General features: G+C 57.3%; 1 protein-coding gene across 1 annotated transcript in view; it reads right to left on the bottom strand.

Moving 5' to 3' along the window:
• The window catches only part of DLEC1 (DLEC1 cilia and flagella associated protein), a gene marked incomplete at its 5' end in the record, with an annotated part of 46,264 nt that overhangs the window by 14,130 nt on the left and 15,503 nt on the right, over positions 1-16,631 (bottom strand). The window contains 12 exons of the mRNA XM_079794410.1: positions 2,017-2,156; positions 5,807-5,965; positions 6,065-6,195; positions 6,391-6,484; positions 6,819-6,978; positions 7,573-7,631; positions 8,309-8,501; positions 10,058-10,220; positions 11,204-11,294; positions 14,226-14,318; positions 15,489-15,625; positions 16,303-16,476. Of these exons, the coding sequence (XP_079650536.1) occupies positions 2,017-2,156; positions 5,807-5,965; positions 6,065-6,195; positions 6,391-6,484; positions 6,819-6,978; positions 7,573-7,631; positions 8,309-8,501; positions 10,058-10,220; positions 11,204-11,294; positions 14,226-14,318; positions 15,489-15,625; positions 16,303-16,476 (1,594 nt within the window). The remainder of the gene's footprint in view (positions 1-2,016; positions 2,157-5,806; positions 5,966-6,064; positions 6,196-6,390; positions 6,485-6,818; positions 6,979-7,572; positions 7,632-8,308; positions 8,502-10,057; positions 10,221-11,203; positions 11,295-14,225; positions 14,319-15,488; positions 15,626-16,302; positions 16,477-16,631) is intronic.

The raw sequence follows: 16,631 nt of genomic DNA, 5'->3' as shown, positions 1-16,631 counted from the left end.
ACAAAAATCCATTTCCTTGGGGAAATGTAAGTGGCTGCTGCATCCATAAGATAATAGCATGACTATAAAAAAAAGCAAACGATCCAAGAACAAAAAAGCTTGAGATTTCAAAACATGGTTGTCAGAAGAAGGGCATCTATCAAATTAGTAAAATGCAAGGCCAAGGCCATCTCCCTGAACAAGAAGCAAAAACACTAAGCGGAAAATACGAGAAAAATGGTTAAATTCATGCAGTAAAGATCCAGCAAGCCTTCTTCTGAGACAGACCCTCCCCAGGCACAGGGGGGTGGGCACGTGACCCAAAGAGAACCAATCAGAGCCTACCTCCGGAGAAAGCCGGTTTCCTCTCTCACGGAGGTTAATCTGGGGGTGTGTGAGCCTGGAGTTCTAAGTGGACCCCTTCCTCAGGGCCGAGTGGCCAAGGGCCCCTCTCCAACAGGGGAAAGAAAGGCCAACAGAGAGAGAGGGGCAGAGTTGAGGGTTGGGGAGGGGCGGGGGTGGCATGGAGGGAAGGCTGGTGGGAATGAGAGAGAAGCAGAAGAGCAGGCAGGGGAAAGGCTGGGGCCCCTGCCATCAGCAGGGCGGGGCCGCCCAGTCATGCTCCCCTTTTTGCCGAACTTGGTGGCATCCGTGTTTCCATCACCTGCACCTGTAAAGTTCTGATGAACACACGGTCCTTTAAGAAGAAAGATCAGCCCTGACTCGTTTGGCTCAGTGGATAGAGTGTTGGCCTGCGGACTCAAGGGTCCCAGGTTCAATTCCGGTCAAGGGCATGTGCCTTGGTTGTGGGCACATCCCCAGTAGGAGGTGTGCAGGAGGCAGCTGATCGATGTTTCTCTCTCATCGATGTTTCTGACTCTCTCTCCCTCTCCCTTCCTCTCTGTAAAAAATCAATAAAAATGTATTAAAAAAAAAAAAAGGAAGATCAGTGATTGAAAAGGAAAGAAACAAAGACTTAAAGGCATTCACCCTGATGAGGAGACAGACTTAACCTTCATTCACAGTCAAGGCCCTCAGGGTGCCATGCGGGACCCGAGAGGAAAAGACTCCCACTCAGACCTGTGCTGTGACCAGGGAAAAGCACATTCGAACAAGACACTGCTGGTACTTACTGCCCCACCCGACGGTCACAGCATGAAAAACGAGTTAATGTCGGTCGCTGTGGGAGTGTGGGCCATGGGCAGCCTCATAGACGGTAAGTGGAAGTAACAGCGGCACAGTATTTTTGGAGGATCCATAAAGATGTAAAATGAGCATTTAAATGTTTTCGTAACGAAACACACGCAGAAGTGACTATAAAGCACCGTGTAAATACATTCCGTTTAACAAATACGAACACTTGTGTACCACGACTACTCGGCTTATTACAGAAGCTTTCCACCAGGCAGCTTAAGGAAACGAATATCACTCTTCAAAATAACTTGGGTGAGGGTGTAAATGACACAATATTTGCAGTGATTGGATAATTACGAAGGGAGGTGCTGGGGACATGGGGGCTCATTATACGATTCCATTTTTACATATTTAAGTTTTCTGGAAGGAAGGGAGGGAGGGAGGGAGGGAGGGAGGGAGGGAGGGAGGGAGGGAGGGAGGGAGGGAGGGAGAAATGTCACTAATAATCTTTGAAACCTTCAGTGTGTTCCTCCCAGAACCAATGGCATTCACTCATTTAAATATGCCACGACTATTTGGTGTCTGTTCTCCTATTGAATATTGATTGTTTCCAGTTTTCCGCTATAATGAACAGTTGGGCCCTGAGAATTCCCATGTGAGCACACGGCTGCCGCTGCACATGCGTAAGTCTCTCCGGGGTTAATCCAGAAGGGCTAATGCTGGGTCACGGGGTAGGCACATATTTTACCATAATGGGCATTTTCTGTAATTTCCAAATTTTATAGAATACACATGGATTAACACCTTTAAATTCTGAAATGTCTACAGATAAAAATTACACATAACAAACGTGAGTATACTGGGATTGTGCAGAGAGTGTGTTGTGAGGGCCCCCCCCCTTACCTCCAGGGCCCGTTCACCACCTCCAGCACCAGGACGGTCTGCAGACACTGGGCCTGACGAGCCTCCAAGGTGATGCTCACCCTGCACTCCCCCAGAGGGTGCACCTGGCCGCCGGAGGGCTCAATGTCGAACGGAGACACCTGATGGGGAGGTCAACCCGGAGGGATGAGGAGTGCGATCAATTGGAACTGCAGAACTTGGGGCTGGCCATGCCCAACCAGGGTCACCCCAAGCTGCCCCAGCTCTTCAAAGAGCCACGCAGGCCACAGGAGGAGGCAGGTGGGAGGGGGAGCACAGCTGCGCGAGAGTCTCGGGACTCAGAGGACAAAGACCGGGTCTCCGAGTAAAGGAGGAGGACCCCAGGCACGGGCCAAGATCTGAGGGGTAAAAGGCAGAGGGAGGCAACGGGGGGCAGGCAGGGTGAAGACCCTGATGGCACCCTAACCGGTTTGGCTCAGTGGATGGAGCGTCGGCCTGCAGACTGAAGGGTCCCAGGTTCGATTCCAGTCAAGGGCATGTACCTTGGTTGCGGGCACATCCCCAGTAGGAGGTGTGCAGGAGGCAGCTGATGGATGTTTCTCTCTCATCGATGTTTCTAACTCTCTATCCCTCTCCCTTCCTCTCTGTAAAAAGCAATAAAATATATTAAAAAAAAAAAAAAAGACCCTGATGGCTTTAAGGAAGGAAAGCCACCAAGTCACCAAATTGAGGGAGGGGTGAGCTTCCGTGTAGCCATAGGCTCCCCCAACCCCCCAGCCCCAGCCCCCAGGCCTGTATTCCCCATTCTCCAGGCAGGTCCACCCCTCCCCACACAGACAAAGGGAGAGGGGGCGGGAAAAGGTCAGGGCTCTCTGCCCCTCCTTCCTGTTCCTGACTGAGATAAAATGCACCAGTCGGACTGGCTAGTAGGCTATCACTGGACGCTGAAATATCACACCCAGGAGGCAGGTTGTTCCTCTTTGGACTCTTCCTTCCATGAGACCGAGACTATGAGCACAGGGCACCTGCCTGGAGGGCAGCCTGTCCACCCCCATGGGCCTGGCCTGCCCAGTCCCACCCCTAACCTCCCACCCAGGCTGCCGTGCGGGCTGCCTTGGGCCCTGTGCTCTCTGCCTTCTGGAGTTCCCTCCCTGGCCCTGGTGGGAGGCGGGGGCTGGCCGTCACCCCGGGCTGCTGAGGCCTAAGTGCTTGGGCTGGAGTCGGGGGCCTGAGCGCCACCGGTAAGGAAAGAGCCCTTGGCTGGCTTTGGTTTTGTTCCTCACACACGTCTCCCTTGGAGTCCTGGGGAGTGGCTGTACTCTCGAGCCGAGTTTCGGGGTCCCCTGACTGAGCACACCTAACTGACCCCAAATCTCAACGCGGGTTTGAGAGCCGAAAGAACAGAGTGCAGAGAACGCAGAGGCAGGGTTCCCACCAGCCGCGATGATGATGTAAATCTTAGCACATGGCGGCCCAGCAGTTGCATGGCGAGCTTTACCCAGTGGCCCGATAAGTTTCTATTGAACGAGTACAAAAAACGTTTTACATAGACGTTAAAGGCATGCCTTAAAATTAAATACCCATTGCATTTTGAAGTTATCCATTACATGTTCTTACCAGCTATTATCTTTTTAAAGCATGATACTTTGTAAAACACTGTGTAATATGAAAACACGAGGATTCTCGTGATCCGTCCCCAATGTGTTTTAATATACTATCCACCGACCATTACTCCAATTCTAACATGTAGTTACTCTTCTCAGTGGGAGAAAAACACAGGCTGGGAGGTGGAGAACTGGATCTCTTGGGATGCCGCCACCCATGAGCCACTGAGCCTGTCCCTGTCTCTCCTCTATCAAGTGAGGAGGTTGGCTGTGGTCTGGGAGTTTCCAGCTGGGACTCCTCAGAAGCGAGAAGGGGCAGGACGGGGCGGGGGTGCCTACCAAGGGGGTCTCTGGGCAGCCCGAGAAGTCATCCTTCATTCTAGGCCTCGGGCTTCCGTGTCAGGTTTCACAGAAGAAAAGGGTTCCTGTCTCACTGCTGATGCCGCCCTGCCCCCAGCCCCGGCCCCAGGCTTCTGTGGTTTCACAGTCCAAGCAGGGGGGCCAGTGCGCCCCAGAGGGGCAGTGTTGACTCCAAGCCTCCTAACAGGGCACTTGGCAAGGTGCTGTGACTCCATGCGAATGGCACAGCTTCTATGTCCCAGGGTGCCCACCGAGAGAAGCAAGGCCGTGGGGAAAGGAGGACGGCTTTCGAGTGGAAAGGGGAGGTCCTGGAGGAAGGGAACGCGTTAGCAGCCATGCTGCCTGTGGCGGCGGCTACCGTTCCTCGGCTTCTGAACGTGGAAGGGAAAGCGGGCGGCGTTCTGCCCGCGAGGGCAAGTGGACACGCAAGACCGGGGCCTCGGCGGGAAGCAGCCAGAGGAAGGTGCCTTCACCAAGCAGACCGGGCCAGAGGCTCACCGGTGCAGCGACAGCCTGAGGCAGCCCCCAGGGATCTGCTGCCCATATGGGTGAAGAGTGCAGGTGGCCGAGGCCTGGCCAGTGTGGCTCAGTGGTTGAGCATCGGCCCATGAACTAGGAGGTCACAGTTCAATTCCCGGGTTGCAGGCAGGCTCAATCCCCAGTAGGGGGCATACAGGAGGCAGCCGATCAATGATTCTTTCTCATCATTGATGTTTCTCTTCCTCTCTCTCTCTCTCTCTCTCTCTCTCTCCCTCCCCCTTCCTGTCGGAAATCAATAAAAATATATATATTTTTAAAAGTGGATGGTTCACCACTAACTGCCTCTGGGGAGTAACAAGCACCGTGACTTGGTCATCTTCTGGATCGCGCATCATACAGTCAAGTGTGATGCCACAGTTTGAATGTGGGGATGACAATACTTCTCCACCTTTAGTATTTTCTTATCCTATATAATAAAAGCCTAATATGCTAAGCGTCTGTTCGGCCGGTCGGCCATTCAACCAATCAAAGCGTAATATGCTAATGAAATGCTAAGGCCGCTCAACTGCTCGCTATGATGTGCACTGACCACCAGGGAGCAGATGCTCCGACTGGTAGGTTAGCTTGCTGCTGGGGTCCGCTGATCAAGATGGGCCGAACACGCCCTGGAGCCCTCTGTGGTCCCTCCCCAGCTGGCCAACCTCCCGAGTCCCTCCCCAGCCCTGATCGTGCACCGGTGAGGTCCCTCGGCCTGGCCTGGGCCCTCTCACAATCCTGGACCCCTTGGGGATGTCCGAGAGCCAGTTTCAGTCCTATCCCGCAGGCCAGGCTGAGGGACCCCACTGGTGCACGAATTTGTGCACCGGGCCTCTAGTTTATAGTAAAAAGAAAAGGGCTATTTGAGTGGAAACGAGTTCTCTTTTCTCAGAGCCTTTCCTTTTGGCGGAGGAGCCCAGGCCCAAGCACCACCTGGTGGCAGGTATTCAAACTGCAGGCACACTCCCTGCCTGAGAAGTTGGGAACCTGGGGGTGAGCCCACCCAGCCAGCCCCTCCCTGGAGGCCTGGAGAGCTTCCTGCCCAGCCAGCTCCCTACTATCTTCCTGACTCGGGCTGCTCTGACGGAGGGAGAAACCCAGGTCCTATTTCCCTATTTCCGCATCAGACGGCAGAGCAAGTAACAGGAAAATCCGGTTTGGGGTTAAGTTCTGCCGTAGAAGGGACCTGCCTGCCTCAGAGATGGGGAGAACTGGGGCCCCTGGCAGGCAGAAGCCACCAGGCAGCGTCTCCTCTCCCAGCCTCAACCCTCTGAAGGCCCAGCCCAAGACCCACAGTTCAAACAGGCCCAGGTCAATCCACCCCGACTTACCTCCTCCTGCCTCTCCTCCAGGCAGACCGCGCTCTCCTGCATGTGCCACGTGGCCGGCAGCGGGCTGGTGTTCTGGATGCGGATGCACTTGGTGGCCTTCTGCCCCAGGCGCAGCAGCCCGAACTGCAGGGCTGAGACGCTGATGACGAGGGCCGGCCCCTGAGACACGCGGGCCATCACTGGGAGTGGGCTCTGTGCCCTACCCCTGTTCCCCCCCACCCCCACCCCGCCTGGCCCGCCCCGCCCCCCCAGCCGCACCTTAAACGTGGCTTCGATGTGTAGCACCACTGGCCAGGGGGAGTCTTTGATTTCACACAGCAGGTCCTGGCTGGTGGGGCCGGGGACACCCCCGGTGAACTTCAGCTCAAAGTCCTCGACCTCGCTGGACGCTGGGGGAGGGGGAAAGAGAGCTGAGAAAGGAAGCAGGGGCAGGTTCCAGGGTACCTGGGTGCTTGGCCTTCGCTGACTTCTCGCCCACGGGTGCGGGGCTGCTGCCGGGGCTGATCACCCTGAACCCGCACAGGCCCCGCACGCAGGCCTCCTGCCCCGGCCCCGGGCCCCGGGGGGGCACCCCTCCGCAGTACCGATGCTCCCCGCGCAGGGCTCCACTTCGATGATGTGGCAGTCGCAGATCTTCCCCCACATGTACCGGATGCGGGACTTGCTGTTGTTCCACATCTGAAAGACACCCCCGACCGTCAAATCCGGGCCTGGGGAGGGACCCCCTCCCAGCTCCTTCCAACAGCACCGACCCCACACCGCAGGGTTTGTGGGCGCCAGATCCTGCCCAAGGACCCATGAACACAGCAAGGGGCTCCACGGTCCTGTCGCTTGGAGGATGCTGGGAAGCTGGTAAAGGGACAGACGCGCCCAGCCCAGCATCCGTGCAAACCCAGCTGGTCCCGGGGCCCTTCCTCTGTGAGGTGGGAGGCGGCCGCCGTCCACCGGTCCAGCACATTCCCCTCCCACCTGCGCCAGGGCAGCGCCACCGTCGGGGAGAGCTGTGCCCTACCTTGAAGTCCTTCTTCACGTTCAGGCCGATGTAGTTCTCTCCGGGGATGATGAGGGTGTACGGCTCCAGGAGGATCTGGAAAGGCTGCACCGAGCCTTTCACCTCGATCTCCAGGACGATCACGTCGCTCGCGGTGTAGGAGGGGTTTTCCAGGTCCGAGCTGAACACAGAGCCCCGGGAGCTAGGAGCCCACGCAGCCCCGAGTGACCGCGGCCCTGCCCGGCCCGCTTCTGCCCCAAGGGTTTGGTCTTAGCTCCCAAGCCCCCTAAAATCAGACCCGTCAGTCAGTGCCCTGAACCGGTGATGAATGCCTGTGGCTGCGACAGCAACTCGGCCTGCGGCCTGGGCCAGGGCCACCTCCCCGCTGCCTCCAGGGACCTCAGCGGAGCGCCCAGCCTGGGATCTCCACAGGGCGCTGGCTGCAGACCCCTTGGGGGGCGCTGGTAGCAATGCCCACCACGGGGCACACCCTTCCCCCCACCACCCAGGGGCCACCAGCCTGGCTGCCCAGTGGTAACAATGAGCCCGGGGCCCAGCTCCGAGGTTCCAGGGGGGCCTGAGCTCTCACAGTGAGCCCAGCGGGCTCTGCTCCCTGCGTGCTGAGCCCACGCCAGGCCTAGGGCCAGAGCCAGGCAAACGGGGGGGGGGGGGGGAGGGGGCTCCTTCACCCCTTCCCTGTTACCCTCCCTCGCAGCCCCATGGGGAAGGCAGGCCCCACTCCCCTCCCCTCGTCCAGGGCCCGGACCCTGCTCACCCCTCGAGCTCTGGGACCTCCTCTATCACCATCTGGAAAACGCTGTGAAAATCCTTCAGCTGCGAGGCAAACACAGCGCCCTGAAACCCAGCCGCCTGCCAGCCTGGCTGCCCCAGGAAGGTGCCGCTTCCCTGCGGGCTCCCACCACCCAGGGAAGAGGGGTGGCTGTGGGTATGGCGCCCCCCCCACCCCTCGCTGCCCAGCTGAGCCTGTGGAGCAGGGAGAAAAGGCTCTCCAGACCCCAACAGCGTGTCCCCAGCACCACCCCCTCCCAGGACAGACAGCAAGGCAGCTGGATGCTGGGCTGAGAGGCAGACCTGCTGACCTCACCAACGGGTCCCTGAGCGCCCCCCCCCCCCCCCCCCCGCCTTCACGCCCAGCGCTCATGCCCTCTCACCAGGGAGCTGTTAATGTCGCCCTCGGGGACCTGCACCTCTCGCTCTCTGGGGGCTGCTGGGGGGGGGGGGGTCCACAAGGATGGGGATGCCCTTGACGGAGCTCATCCCAGAGAACCCAGACTGAGGAATGGAGGCCAGGGTCTGGCTGCAGAGCGGGACCAGGCAAGACGAGCGCCTTCATCCTGACACCGCACACCCGCCGGCCCCCTCTCAGCAAGGGCCAGCCCCCCGGGGTGCTGGGGACCTGGCCAGGCCCCGCGGCGGCTTCACCGTCGCTGGAGGGCATGCCCGGAGGGTGCCAACACCACGACCCCCTCGTGGGTGACCGATCACGTCACCTGGTGAGGGGAGAAGCTCAGGATGAACTCGTGGTCTGCGTAGGGGGTGAGGATGCCCCGCTCGGGGGTCATGGCGAAGGCCGTCTCCCTGTCGGGGTGGCACTTGATGCGGTCCGGGCTGTAGGGCTCCCCGGGCATCAGGGCCTGCAGGTTGGGCATCATGACCTGCCAGTGGAAGGCCAGCTCCACGTGCCTGTGAGGGCATGGACAGCGGGCCCAGGTCAGGTCCCGCTTCTGTCGGGAAGGGGTCCTCTCGTCCCTGCCCGCCTGGCCCCCCTCCGCCAGGAAATGGCCGGGTCAGCCTCAGGCCCGCCCCGCGGAGGAGCCTGGGGAAGGGGCAGCACGTGGGTCAGGGAGTCCAGGCTGGAGGCCCCTAAAAGAGCCCCCTCTCGGCCTAAACCGGTTTGGCTCAGTGGATAGAGCGTCGGCCTGCGGACTCAAGGGTCCCAGGTTCGATTCCGGTCAAGGGCATGTACCTTGGTTGCGGGCACATCCCCAGTAGGGGGTGTGCAGGAGGCAGCTGGTCGATGTTTCTCTCTCATCGATGTTTCTAACTCTCTATCCCTCTCTCTTCCTCTCTGTAAAAAATCAATAAAATATATATTAAAAATTTTTTTTAAAAAAATAAATAAAAGAGCCCCCTCTCCCCACCCCCGGCAGCGGGAGGTTAGGGCCCCAGGGACTCGGGAAATGGCACACACAGGGCGGCGTGCTCCAACCACTGCACTGCGGGGCTCTGGACGCCCCCGGATCTCAGGACAGTGTCTTCAGTGTCTCCCACCACACGAGAGTTGACACATCGACCCCCACCCGGCCCCCCACCTCTCCAGCTGTGGCCTCCCAGGACCGCTCTGGCCGGAAAGACATGTGCCCACGGGCTGCCAGGAGCGGTGAGAACTCCCTGGTCGTGGGAGGGGGGGGCGGGCCTCCGGGTGCTGCTGGCGGCAGCTGGCAGCGGGAGGGTGGCAGCCGGGTGACAGAGGCCTGTGTAAGGCCGGGCTGGGTCACCAGGCAGCCTGAGTGGGAGGCTCCGTGAGGTGTGTCCTGGTGCAATGGCAGTGAGCACTGAACCCCCGGGCCGGTCTGTCTGACCCTGGGCCTGGGACGGCTCCCCCTCCTGGGCGGGCAGGAACACTCTGGAGCCCCGCTCCTGGCTGAGGATGGTCCCGGGTGATCACCGCTGCCCCGTGCAGCTTCCTGCGGCGATGGAACTCTATCTGCGCCGTCCAGTACGAGGCCACCAGCTACCAGTGTGGCTGGTACTTAAAATGTGGCTGGAGCCACTGAAGAAGTGAGTTGTTTTTTTTTAAATAATATATATATTTTTATTGATTTCAGAGAGGAAGGGAGAGGGAAAGAGAGATAGCTCTCACAGTGATGAGAGGGAATCATTGATCAGCTGCCCCTGCACGCCCCCTACTGGGGATTGAGCCTGCAACCCAGGCATGTGCCCTTGGCTGGAGTCGAACCTGGGACCCTTCAGTCCATAGGCCGACGCTCTATTCACTGAGCCAAACCAGCCAGGGCAAGAAGTGAGTTTTTAACTTTCTTGAATGCTCATTGATTTCCACTGAAATAGCCACATGTAGCTAGTGGCTATCGTGACGGGCAGCAAATCTGGATCCTTCCATCCTGTGCCCAGACGGCTCCTTGGCCCCTGGAAGGAACCTGCTGCCTCACTGGCTCTCGGGGCCTGGTGAGGAAGGAGAAGGGGTGTGTGCTGGGGGGCTGAGCACAGGGGTCACTCACGTAGCATTTCTAATAAGCAGCTGTTTCCTTGCTGTGGACTGAAGGTTTTCAGGCTCAAAGCGTATGAAGTGCTGGGCTGTTAGGTCCGTGAGCTCTCCAGGCTCCGGCTGACTTTTCTCACCAGAAATATAGACCAGCTCCAAAGCAACCAGCTGCCCCATTCCTGACGAAATAGGGTGGTGAAGTTACGCTAGGGCTGCAATCAGGGCACTCGGGCCAAAGGCTGCCGCAGGACCCATGCTACCATCCACATGCAACTTGGTCATGACCCCGGGAATTGTGCACGAGAGGAGAACGGGGGGCCATCTACACATAGATTCACGTCCCCACGTCCTCACAGACCAAAAGGAGGTGATTCTCATAACCTAGCACGTTGCAGACACTCAATTAGTGCTTGCTGAGTGAAACGGGATGGATGGATGGATGGATGGATGGATGGATGGATGGATGGACGGACAGACGGATGGACGAACAGATGATGGACAGATGGAAGGAAAAAAGGAAGGAAGGAAATAAAGGTTGGGTGGAAGGAAGGTTGGATGGAAGAAAGGAAGGACAGACAGATGGGAGGGAGGGAGAGAGAAAGTAAGGAAGGATAGATGGATGGATGAATGGATGGATGGGCAGATGGATGGACGAACAGATGATGGACAGATGGAAGGAAGGAAATAAAGGTTGGGTGGAAGGAAGGTTGGATGGAAGAAAGGAAGGACGGATGGGAGGGAGGGAGGGAGGGAGAAAGGAAGGAAGGATAGATGGATGGATGGGTGGATGGAAGAAGGGGAGGAACAGGGGCATTTTGAAATTCAGCAGGATGCCCCTCTAACCTACAGGAACCTAGAGGTGCATCTGGGTTGTTTGTATGGGAGTCACTGGTAACTCCCCAGGAGGAGATCAAGGTGAGTTTCAAAGTGAACGATGAAAGACCTCACCCAGGTTTCCATCTGTCTCTCACTAGAAGGCTCCTTGGGACTGCCCTCAAGGCCACACTGGCTTGGGTCTCCAAGGTCTGACCAGAGTGAGAGGCCCCAAACTAGACCCTGGTGCATGGAGGCTGCAGCAGCCCTCACAGTGTCCCCCAATGCCCATGCCAGAGCGGCAGCTTCTGGACTGCCCCCCATCCCACCCCGGGCACACACAACCCACCTGACGTCACCAGCTCCCTTATCTGGCAGTTGTCGCACGCGATCACGAAGGTCTGCTCTGACTTTCCAAAGCTCGTTGGGAGAAACCAGACCTGGGGAGACACGGTGCCCTGTTACCTCCCAGCACGGGGCTTCCCCCCACCTTCCAGGCTCCTCTTCTCTGACACGCACCCTGTCTTTGCTCTCCATTTTTGCTGCCCTCCCCGCCGCTCCCCGCTCCTACCTAAGGCCAGGGGTTTCAGCTGCCGCTCCACCCCAGAGTAAGGTCAAAGGGATATGAAGAGCAAGTTTACAGGGACCAACACACAAATGACCACATGTTGGACCTTATTCAAAATGCAAATGAGCCCTGACTGGTTTGGCTCAGTGGATAGAGCATCGACCTGTGGACTGAAGGGTCCCAGGTTCAATTCCGGTCAAGGGCATGTATCTTGGTTGCGGGCATATCCCTAGTAGGGGGTGTGCAGGAGGCAGCTGATCGATGTTTCTCTCTCATCGATGTTTCTAACTCTCTATCCCTCTCCCTTCCTCTCTGTAAAAATCAATAAAATATATTTTTAAAAAATGTAAATGAGCCCTAGCCGGTTTGGCTCAGTGGATAGAGCATAGTCCTGCAAACTAAAGGGTCCCAGGTTCGATTCCGGTTGGGGGCACATGCCCGGGTTGTGGGCTCGATCCCCAGTCGGGGACTTGCAGGAGCCAGCCAATCCATGATTCTCTCTCATCATGGATGTTTCTCTCTCTCTCTCTCTCCCTCTTCCTTCCTCTCTGAAATCAATAAAAATATATTTTAAAAAAATGTAAATGAAAACCACCCAGGAGAAGAGGTTTTCACTCTTCGTAGTGGCAAAGAGCAGGACGTTAGCTCTCACCAATGCCATGAAATGATATCTTGATTTTCTTCCATGTCATCTACAGGGACAGGTGAGGGTTGGTTGGAAGAGGTGGAGGAACGTGTGCAGTAAGGTTCGCCAGGAGCTCACACACATGAAAGCTGGGAAGTGAGCGCACTGTACGTGTTTTAAAACGTCCAAGCCCGGCTGGTGTGGCTCCGCTGGTTAAACGCACCAGGCCCCCGGTTCAGTTCCTGGTCAGGACACGTGCTTGGATTGCTGGTTTGGTCCCCAGTAGGGGGCGCGCAGGAGGCAGCTGATTGATGTTTCTCTCTCATGGTTGTTTCTATCTCTCTTTGAAATAAAGAAAAACATATTTTAAAAAAAACAACCCTAAAAATGTCCAAGATAACAGTTAAAAATATTTGGGTAGCGTACTGTAATGGCAAGAGTGTGAGGAAACAGACACCTTCCCATGTTGTTGTTGGAAGTGTAATTGGTGCCGTCCACACGGTGGGGATTTGGTCAACATGTATCACAGTTGTGAGCAGAGACTCCCCGGTCAGCACCTCCCACTGCAAAGACTGTCTCCTGCAGGCAGGCTCCTGTTTGCCCAGACTGATGTATGCGTAAGTTATGTGCAAAAATAGCCAGAGATCAGAAAAAAATAATCTTCATGGTCATCAGTAGGGAACAGCTGAACTGAATTGTGGTTCGTTCACACAGTGGAATACTATGCAACTATGAAAATATAAGGATGATGTCTAAGAGACACAACAAGTGGAAAACACAGTACAGAACAGGGGGCAGAGAGGGCAGCTGTTTGTCTGAAGGAGAAATGGAAACAAAGGAGAGAAGGAGCGTGTGCATCTGCCTGCCCAGGCACCGCCTGTCTCAGGAAGCGCACCCAGGAACCGGGTAAGCGTGCGGCCTCTGGGTGGCTGAGGAGCTGGGGTGAAAGGGAGCATTTCACTGTTTATCTGTTTGTGTCTTTTGAATTTTTAAGTGTGAATTTACTTCTTAATTGGAAATATGAATAAATTTTTAAAACAAAAAGACCCCCAAAACAACCAATAAACAAAATACAGGAATGCAGCCAGGCCAGCGTGGCTCAGTGGTTGAGCGTCGACCTATGAACCAGGAGGTCACGTTTGATTCCATTCCTGGTCAGGGAACATGCAAGCTTGATCCCCAGTAGGGGGTGTACAGGAGGCAGCCGATCAATGATTCTCTCTCATCATTGATGTTTCTATCTCTCTCTCCCTCTCCCTTCCTCTCTGAAATCAATAAAAATATATTTTAAAAAATACATAAGGAATGCAAAGGGAAAAATACTCTCCTCACTGCCCCCGCCCCCCAGACTCCTGCTGCGTCCCTCTTCCTTTTCCTGGGGATCATAGGAAGATGGGATGAGGGGGGCATCCTGGCCTGGTCAGAGGGGACCAGTCCCAGTTCCTTAAAGCCATGGTAAGGCTCTGACAAGACCTAGGCTACGCGGAGAGGATCCAGCCCGCCTCTCAGCAGTAGACAAGGACCGATAAAGCCCTACTATGCCCCTGAGTCGGGGAGGGAGACGGGGACAGGAAGACATCCCATTTCTCAAAGGCTCTTCTGGGGAACCAATGAGCAGGTGTGATGAGCAGAAGGGAGCACTTAAAGGGGCCGGTTTGGAACGGAGAAGCCCACAGCCAGGGCGTCAGACTCAGAGCTTCTGCAGAGGCTCAGAGCAACGCCTAAGGAAGGTGAGTCTTGCTGACTATATAACTGAGGATGAAACAGGAAAGAGAGAACCAAGCCAGTCATCACCCAGGTACCACCTTGGGGGGGGGGGGGAGAGGGGTGTCCAAGAGAGACTGAAGAAGCATGGGAAGATCCGGGAAGCAGCTTGGACGCTGGTGAAAGTGACTGCCAGGCTGACAGTGCGGACAAGCAATACTCGGGTATCACGGCGGAGAAGCAGGGCTTTCTGCACTTGCTTTGGGAGAGAGGCCATAAGACAGTTAAGGGACATCCCCCCACAGAATGCAAGGACATGCTCCTCCACAGAAACCACCAAGGCTGGGACCTGGGGTGGGAGTGGGAATTTGGGTCCTGAGAACACAGAGACGACGGAATCATGCAAGCCGTTGAAGAAATAGCCACGACCAGTCATTCGGAGGAGGAACTATATGCCCAGGTCTAATCACCCACCTCCATGAGTATCTCCTGCCCCGGAGCCAGGTCGAACACCGAAGGCATGATCCCAAAGGGAGGTTGCTCAACGAAGCCAGAGGTTGTGATAGCCTGAAAGAGAAGCAGGTTACACAACAGCTGTGGGAGGAACTGGAAAACCCAGTGTTCAGATTGCACCCTTCTCTCCTCCAAACATCTGCTTAGCAATGGGAAGGATCTTAAGGTCCCTTTTGTGAATGAACAAACCAGATGAGGTTCTGAAGGTTAAAGTCAAGGACGCCGCAGAGCTGACTGCTGGTGGGAGGTACGAGGCTGCCACTGACAAGCGTTTCAGACACAAAGCAGGAGGCCTGAGACACGGCCTCGCCCAGGAGGTTCGTTCCCAAACCACAGTCCTTGCCCTCCTACAGCGTCCTCCGTGGCAGGCGCCGGCTTCCGGCTCTGCCTCCATCCCCGATCCACCTCTGGCTGTAAGCTCCTGAGTCCCAAGGGCAGCTGCCATCCCGTCGGCAGCCCAGGTGCCTCCACAGGAATCACCTTAATGTGCCGGGGACACCAACCCCTGCCTACAGGTGCCTGGCGGGTCACAGAAACGAGTGAAACGTGTCTCTGGAACACGTGGCCCCGTGGATCTATCACTTGTTTGCCGGAGACACAGGCACAGAGAACGCTCTCCGCTGTAACAAACACAGCACTGTGAGCATGAGGACGCGTGCGTGCCCGGCTGCTGCGGGGACGGGCGGAGCTGAGCACACGGGAGAGAGGGCACACGTGTCCTGCTTCCCGACGGGGCCACAGGAAATCCTGGCCCAAGGCTGGCTGTCTCCCAAGTTTCCCAAAGACCCCGGAGATGCTGATGTTGATGTGAACGCTCCGGGAGATGGGTAAATGTTGGCTCCAAAAGAGTGTTTCAGCACCGTGCCAAGCAAATGTGCCCCAGAATGCAGCCGAGGAGCTGCCCATTGTGACCTCTGATGCGATTCCAACATTTGCTACCACATGACTGCCTGGCTGAGCAAATGCAGTGACAGGGAGCCAGGCCCGGAAGGACACGGGAGGTGATAAAATGTGCCCAGGGTCACACGCATGTGTGAGTGGCATAGCCAGAGCCACAGCACCGGTCTCCATGCACGCTGACCCTCGTTCGCACGTGGCAGCGGGAGAGAGAGGCTATACGATCCCATTTTCTGCGTGTTCGCAACCGCGGGTGCACAAGCCCCTCCCGCGGTCGCTTCCTTTGATGGGTTTGCTCTTTGCCCGGCCGCATCTGTGATCACTCACCCTGAAACTCGTGGGCGGCCAGGTCTTCTTGGGGATCACACAGAACTTGGCGGCGCTGAAGCCCACGTTTTTGCAGAGGAACGTGCTCACCTTCATCTCCCCAACGAGGCAGTAACCGCAGTCCAGCACGGGCGACACTGCAGCCACAGGGAGAGACGCGCAAGGGGCCGTCCCTGGGAGTGGGCCTGCTGCCCTTGTCCTCCTGAGGCCCAGCCGGAGCTCAGGGCACGCTCCCCCGCCCAGCACCCCGATCAGAGAGGGCGGATGGGGGCCTGCCCTGACCCCTGCTCCCACTCCTGGCTAGAGCAGCAGGGTCAGCACCCACTGGGAACTCAGGCCTCCGCCCGGGCCACCGCATGGCCCTGGGGGTTGTGGTCACAGTCCCAGCTCCCAGCCTGTACCCAGCTGAGGAGGCTTGTGAGGGAGGGAGCCAGCCAAAGTCAGCTTTCCTGAAGAACCCTCCCCCCGGCCCCTCATCCATCTCACCCCCCCCCCCCAGCCCCGCAGCCACGCAGGCAACATCCCCGCAAGGCTCAGGGCTCCTTCCCGGCCTCAGTGTGGCCCGGCCCGCTCAGGGGGGTCCTCCAGCCGGGGAAGCCCATGCTGGGGTTAGCTGGGCTGCGGCCTCCCCCGCTGCTGTGCTAATGCCCTCAGCCTCCACTGGGAGACTGGAGACGCTGCTGGCAGGTCCCTGCCAAGCTGTGTGCTGCCACAAAGGGCCCAGGAGCCAGCAGTCCTTGTAGGGACTCGCCAACCCTGACCGAACCCCCGGGGCGGGGGCGGGGGGGGGGGAGGGAGCAGGGCACACACTCACGCGTCAGCACTGGGGGCGGCCTCCGGGCCTGCAGGGGGACCAGGAGCGGGTGGGCTGACTGGGTCTCAACCAGAATAAAATCGTCGAAGTCCCCCAGGCAGTCGGGGAAAAACTGGACAATGTACTGGCAGATCATTCCAGGAGCCACCATCCCACCGTCTCCTGGGAACATTCCTGTGACAAGAGCGACAGCTGAGGACCTGGGGACCAGGGCTTGGGCTGATGTGATTCAAACCGACGGCAACCGGAGGGACGGAGGGACGGGCAGACCCTCCACGGCTGGGGCTGCTCTGTGAGCAAATGCCTCCGGGCCAAGGCCAGGCCACCAG

This window comes from Cnephaeus nilssonii (genome assembly GCF_951640355.1).
Source record: "Cnephaeus nilssonii genome assembly, chromosome: 17".
Lineage (NCBI taxonomy): Eukaryota > Metazoa > Chordata > Mammalia > Chiroptera > Vespertilionidae > Cnephaeus > Cnephaeus nilssonii.
The sequence above is the reverse complement of the archived record's forward strand: the minus strand, read 5'-3'. Positions and strand labels throughout refer to the sequence as shown.